This window comes from Etheostoma spectabile, unplaced genomic scaffold (genome assembly GCF_008692095.1).
Source record: "Etheostoma spectabile isolate EspeVRDwgs_2016 unplaced genomic scaffold, UIUC_Espe_1.0 scaffold00006399, whole genome shotgun sequence".
NCBI lineage: Eukaryota > Metazoa > Chordata > Actinopteri > Perciformes > Percidae > Etheostoma > Etheostoma spectabile.
Window position 1 is genome coordinate 66,808 of NW_022603371.1, and position 7,349 is coordinate 74,156.

Sequence of the window (7,349 nt, forward strand, 5' to 3'; positions counted from 1 at the left end):
ATAATATCCAAGAGACAATAATACCCAAGAGACAATAATACCCAAGAGACAATAATATCCAAGAGACAATAATATCCAAGAGACAATAATACCCAAGAGACAATAATACCCAAGAGACAATAATACCCAAGAGACAATAATGCCCAAGAGACAATAACGCCCAAGAGACAATAATACCCAAGAGACAATAATACCCAAGAGACAATAATGCCCAAGAGACAATAACGCCCAAGAGACAATAATGCCCAAGAGACAATAATGCGTAAGAGACAATAATGTGTAAGAGACAATAATGCGTAAGAGACAATAATGCCCAAGAGACAATAATACCCAAGAGACAATAATGCGTAAGAGACAATAATGCCCAAGAGACAATAATACCCAAGAGACAATAATATCCAAGAGACAATAATATCCAAGAGACAATAATACCCAAGAGACAATAATGCGTAAGAGACAATAATACCCAAGAGACAATAATACCCAAGAGACAATAACCAAGAGACAATAATCCAAGAGACAATAATACCAAGAGACAATAATACCAAGAGACAATAATATCCAAGAGACAATAATACCCAAGAGACAATAATACCAAGAGACAATAATGCCCAAGAGACAGTAATACCCAAGAGACAATAATACCCAAGAGACAATAACGCCCAAGAGACAATAACACCCAAGAGACAATAATACCCAAGAGACAATAATGCCCAAGAGACAATAATACCCAAGAGACAATAACGCCCAAGAGACAATAATGCCCAAGAGACAATAACGCCCAAGAGACAATAATACCCGAGAGACAATAATACCCAAGAGACAATAATGCCCAAGAGACAATAACGCCCAAGAGACAATAATACCCAAGAGACAATAATGCGTAAGAGACAATAATGCGTAAGAGACAATAATGCGTAAGAGACAATAATGCCCAAGAGACAATAATACCCAAGAGACAATAATACCCAAGAGACAATAATACCCAAGAGACAAGAATACCCAAGAGACAATAATACCCAAGAGACAATAATACCCAAGAGACAATAATACCCAAGAGACAATGATACAAAAAGATAAAAGCATGAAAACATTGAAAAGACTAAAATACAGATAAATATAAAATTAGTAAAATACAGTAAAGTAAAAAGGGATAATGTGATGTGATGTGTACGTACGTGCGTCCCAGCCCAGTTCCTCTTCCTGGTCCAGAGACGGACGCGTGGTTTTGGGCTGCACCGTGGTCGTCTCCTTTGGTTTCTTGGTGGCTTTGGGTGCCTTCGGCTTCTTTGTGGGTTTTGGTGCTTTTGGTTTCTTGGTGGGTTTGGGGCCTTTTGGCTTTTTGGTGGGTTTAGGAGCTTTCTGCTTCTTGGCTTTGGCTTCCTTCTCCGCTGCTTTCTTCGCCCTGGCTTCAGAGAGATGAGTTTAACAAGAAGAATTAGTACACAGTGTGTGTGTTTATGGCATATAAAGTAGCTGTGTAGCTACATTGAGCATTTTATTGGAGATGTTAATGAACTTTTATCGCCTAAATGTTTCTCTTCTGGTCTTGCCTGTTTGTTAGCACGGACGTATTTAAAGAAAATGTCATACTGCACCTATAAAACCAGTTACAGCTCAGACAGACAGACAGACGGCCAGAACACATAAACACAGCAGGGACTGGTTCTGAAACACAGTTCATTGGTTTGTTTTGGTCCGACACCAAACTAAATAGCACTCAGAGAGTGGAGACCAAGGCCTAATAATCGCGCCAGTTGTTCCTTTGACAGTCAATCCTGCTGGCTGGTCTCATGAACCATTCGTACGTATGACTACCGAAATTAAAGCATTTTAATTGATATGGATTCCACGTATTTATTACTGTCAGCACCACATTGGCTTCTGCTGTATAAAAAAAATAATATTTTTTTATTTTATTATAATTTTTAGGGGGTCTACAATTGCCACTGATCTGCAAAAAGCCAATATCCAGTATATACCAATACATTAACCTGGTTGATTCATAGTTTGGGCTCTAATGATTGTCCAGAGTGATGCATGAGGGAAACTAAGAGCTCTTGTCAACTAACTTAACCCTTGTTTGGTATTCGGGTCAAATTGACCCATTTCAAAATTTTACAAAAAGAAAAATGGTCCAAGTTACATTTTTTCTAATTAAATCAACGTCCTTTCCTTATTTCCTGTGATAAACATGTATTCCTGACTCAGTTCAGGATATAACACTTCCATAGTGGATTTTTAACATGAATTATAACTTTGTGACAAAAGCCCCACTTCCATGTTTAATAGTGTTCTAGTAGAGACTGATGCATTCCCTAAACATGTGTGTTATCTCAACTGTTGGAAATTGAGATAAAGACAATATTTGTTAATAGAGTATGCAGTAACATTTGATTTCAGAATTGTTTTTAAAAACCCCAAATATGTCAAGGGTCAGTTTGACCCGAGGGACACGAGAGGGTCCCGAAGGTGGAAACAACACTAGGGTTTACAGTTCAAACGTGTGCTACGTTAGATTATATGTTGTGAAGGCGTAATGTTTTCACAGTGCGTGCACAGTAAACACCATGCAAATCCAGCCTTTAGTTTCCAAAACATTCAGATTTATAAGAGCGGACCCTTCAATCAGCTCAGGGCCCCGTTACACCTCCTCAGCAGTCGGATGGAAAAGACCTGAAAGGCTCCATGTTGAACTGGATGGAACATTACAGAGAGGAGATCTTCAAAGAGCTTCAGGGTTCGGGGTTTTTAATCCGCCGTGGTTATGTAACCATCATCCGACTCCAACGCAGACACAGAGGGCGGCTTGTTTTCTCCTGCTAGACATATTTCCTGATGTTCCACCGGTCCCTAAACACAACACTGCCAACCCATTACTCACCCCCGGTGTACTGGGCAGCCACTTTTCATTACTGTCAATTCACCTGTACACAGAAATAACATCATATAACATGAGTTCTAAGGCACAGATATGGTATGGTGTGCATCATGGTTACGTGCACTAGAGAAAAGGCCAAAAAACCCCGGATATAAGATGGTTTTTTGCTTGTAAAAAAGTATGGAACAAGTATAAAAATGACTTGCTGAGATTTCTATCTTTTACAAGTAACAGAGCAGCTTAAAAACCTCATGAGATGTTTGAAAAAAATCATCATTTCATTCATTCATCTGAGAAACAACTCAAAACAAAATGTTTTCAAGATATTTAAGATGCATCGTCTAAAACGAGTCCCTGCATGTCACTAAAATATAACTTCTTAGGTGAATGTCTTCTTTAACCCTCGTGTTGTCTTCCCGTCAAAATTTTAAAAATTAACACTTTTGTTGACGCTTTTTATCTATATTTTTAACTTTTTCTTACAGTTTTTCCCCCTTTTTCAACACTTTTGACGCTTTTTTCTCAGTGTTTGTCACTTTTTTTGACGTTTTCAACACTACGTAACACTAACTTATTAACTTTAGTTTTACAGTTATTTTTGGGATTTATGGTAGGAAATTATACCTCATGTTTGAGTTAGAAAAGCAGAAATTAGGAATTATTGAGACTAAAATTAAAGGAATGGATGTTGATGATAATCACAGACTGGAATATGTCAACTTTTACTCAATACTATTTCAAAAACACTTCAATTTGTTTTTCAAATGCTGTAAAATTGAATAAGACGCCTCAAAATTAATGAAAGTAGAGATTTGTACTTGGCTATTAGTTACTGTATGAGGACTCTAGGATCACAGAAGACTTGTATCATGTGGATGCGGCGACAGTGTTGTTGTCATTACTTATAATTCCTCATGGGGGCGACAGAAACTACGCACTGTAGCTTTCAGTAGTTTATGCATGTTATGACTGACTGTAAAACTAGATACAACCCAGATTTAACTACAATGACTCAAACTTGGGCCTCGGACTTCTTTGGACATCTTTGAACTTCTTCAGTGACTCAGACTTGGACTCTGACATGACTACACCGACTGTAGGGGGGGGCGTTAGGGGCCCGACAACAACTTTTCTACCCATGGATACAATAAATGCTATCAATGCAAACAGAAGATAACTGCGTTCATGCCTCGATAGACTGCACAAATCCTGCAAAACCGGGCTGATGAAGATGTTGCACACTCGGGCCAAGCCTTCCCCGGACAGACAAAGCTCGAAAGATGTGAAAAAAACCTTGTTTTGGGTGTCAGGTTTAGTTAATTATGGCCTTTGATGCAACTTAAATCAGCCACACATGAAAAGTTTTGGCTGCTCGTGGTTTTGCTTCTTGCAGCGGAAAGTTAACATTCAGAACATCAGAGCCGTTGATCGATGCTACTGAAACCCTGTCTGCTCACTCCTGGAAAGTCATAGTGGAAATATTTCTGCTGTTGCTCAGACTTTGTATTTTCCACAGATGTGTCTTTCTTGGGAGACATAACTGAGGCACACAGGCATCTCTCTCTCTCTCTCTCTCTCTCGCTCTCTCTCTCTCGCTCTCGCTGTAAAAGCTCATTCTCATTCTCATTGTGCCGGACAAAACAAGCCTCTAAAACTTTAACACCCAACCTGTATTCCCGGCAGAGATCAGTCAGGCTGCCAAGAAAATGTCAGACCACCAACCGGACGCCCTGCGCGTTTCTGCCCCTGTCATCTCTGAATCACTGAGATATTTTCATCAGGTTTCTGCAATGCAACTCATGTGGTAAACACACACACACACACACACACACACACACACACACACACATACTAACACGGCTTCTGTGACCATATGGAGTTGAGCAATCTGTCTGAGACAAAGAAAACTATGGACGAGTTCAGAGAGAAAGCTGGGGCACTTGATAAGAGAGTTCAAACCAAATGTTTTCCTGCCTCAGAGATTGATTGCAGCCTTTCCCGTGTGTGTGTGTGTGTGTGTGTGTGTGTGTGTGTGTGTCAGAGTCTTGGCTGCAGGAGCAGACCAGATGCCAGGAGACTTATGCCCTTAGACCAGGGGGTCGGCAACCTCTGGCTCATTAGCCCCTCTCCAGTTTCTCCATGTGGCTTTGTGTAAAATTCTACATACATTTTTTTTAAGTAAATAAATAACTGTTACATTTGAAACCTTTTAGTTTTTTTCATTTAGCATGGCTGTAGGCCTAAAGAGATTCTTACCATCTCCATTTACAACATTTGTTTCAAGTATTAGAGCGATATAATGGAAATGATCTCTCAGCAGAGATAAGGGACTTGAGTTTGAGACTCGGACTCAAGTTGCATTAATTCGCGCACCGAGTGATTTCAGACTTCACTCGAGAAGTGACTTGGACCCTAACTCATAGACTCGAGACTTGGACTCTAGGTCATAGTCTCAAGAAGTGACTTGGACTCTAACTCACAGACTTGAGACTTGGACTCTAGGTCATAGACTCAAGAAGTGACTTGGACTCTAACTCACAGACTTGAGACTTGGACTCTAGGTCATAGACTCAAGACTTGACTTGGACTCTAACTCATAGACTCGAGACTTGAACTCTAGGTCATAGACTCAAGACTTGACTTGGACTCTAACTCATAGACTTGAGACTTGGACTCTAGGTCATAGACTCAAGACTTGACTTGGACTCTAACTCATAGACTTGAGACTTGGACTCTAGGTCATAGACTCAAGACTTGACTTGGACTCTTGGTCATAGTCTCAAGAAGTGACTTGGACTCTAACTCACAGACTTGAGACTTGGACTCTAGGTCACAGACTCAAGACTTGACTTGGACTCTAACTCATAGACTCGAGACCTGTACTCTAGGTCATAGACTCAAGACTTGACTTGGACTCTAACTCATAGACTTGAGACTTGGACTCTAGGTCATAGACTCAAGACTTGACTTGGACTCTTGGTCATAGTCTCAAGAAGTGACTTGGACTCTAACTCACAGACTTGAGACTTGGACTCTTGGTCATAGTCTCAAGAAGTGACTTGGACTCTAACTCACAGACTTGAGACTTGGACTCCAGGTCATAGACTCAAGACTTGACTTGGCTGATCTTTTGTGTGAGTTGAAAGATAAAATCAGCATAAAACTGCTCTTTGAAATCATTCTCTCTTTTAGTGCTGCCTTTTACATTCATCTCAATGTTCAATTTGTTCGATAAAAGAAAGTTGGAAAAGATTTCATTTTCTTTGTATTAAATCCAACAATCAGTATGTTGGATTTTAGCCGAAGCACTAAGTACACTTTAATATCTGTTTATTAATCACAACTAATATCGTGATCAGATATTTTCCTCATATTGCAGATGACAGTAGACTTGTGTCTGTGTCTGCTGCTTCTTACCTGCCTCAATTTCCTCAGGTGTTTTCTTTTTCTTTGGTTTTGTGCTCTCCTCTTGCACCACTTCAGCCGGCTCATCTTTCATTTGGTCCCCCCCTTCCTCCGTCTGTCTCCTGGGCTCGACCAGTCCTCGGGGGACTCTCACCTGAACCGGGTCCCCGGAGAGTTTGTCGTCCTCCTCCACATCTTCTCGAGCCGCGACCGGAGCCCAGCAGAGGGTCAAAGCCGCCCAGAAGACCAGCACCTCAGCTCTCATGTTCTCCAGTCACATACAACACCCCCCTGTCTGGGACGAAAAACCAGAGCTAACGCACTCCAAGAACAAAAACAACAACTAACTTTTGGACGCACAGTAACGAAAATCTGACCTGCAGATGCAAAAATTCTGTTTTTTCTTAAAGGTCCTTCAGGAAGTCTCAGAAGACATGAAAAGGGATGCAGAGAATGATAAAAGGATGAGCCTGTGAACGTCTGGAGAGCCTCCTCCTCTCTGATGGCGAGTCAGCGTGGAGAGGGGGAGAAAATGTTGTGGGAGTGGAGTTTTTAAAGCTGGCCGTGCAGGAGAGGAGGAAGTTCGTCTGTCTGGAGTGGATTTTTTTCCAGAAGCAGCAGAGCAACACGCCTCCCTCTTCCTATTCTTCTTCCTCCTCCTCCTCTTCTCCCACACACTCCTCGGTAACATCTCTCCCTCATGGCCCTTCACCCCCTTTTTCTCCCCTCACCCATGTCTAAGCAGAAGGGGAGGAGCAACTGCCACATGTGACATTCCTACCAGAGAGGGAAGAAAAGAGAAGAAAAGAAAGAAGAAACACTGAAGAAAGACAGTTGACTCTGGATTGCAGTTGTTCCTAGAAGGACTCAACCAGCGTGCAGTAGATCTCTGGATGGAAATATCCTCCTATTCTAAACTCTCAAGAGATCTAGTTAAAAGCAAAACTAGTTCACTTCAGAAGAGTTTTATCTCAGTTTGTTTTATCTCACATTGTCAGACCTTCCTCCACAGCGCTGCAGAGGAGGGTCTGGCTACTCCACACAGCATTCCTGGATGGGAGAA

At 41.3% G+C, this 7,349-nt stretch overlaps 1 protein-coding gene across 1 annotated transcript in view; it reads right to left on the reverse strand.

Moving 5' to 3' along the window:
• Positions 1 to 6,956, reverse strand: part of aebp1a (AE binding protein 1a) — a 31,740-nt gene extending 24,784 nt beyond the window's left edge. The window contains exons 1-3 of the mRNA XM_032508148.1: positions 6,664 to 6,956; positions 6,299 to 6,581; positions 1,179 to 1,409 (exon numbers count right to left, since the gene is read on the reverse strand). Coding sequence (XP_032364039.1) covers positions 1,179 to 1,409; positions 6,299 to 6,551 — 484 coding nt within the window. The 5' untranslated portion in view covers positions 6,552 to 6,581; positions 6,664 to 6,956. The remainder of the gene's footprint in view (positions 1 to 1,178; positions 1,410 to 6,298; positions 6,582 to 6,663) is intronic.
• Positions 6,957 to 7,349: the final 393 nt, after the last annotated feature.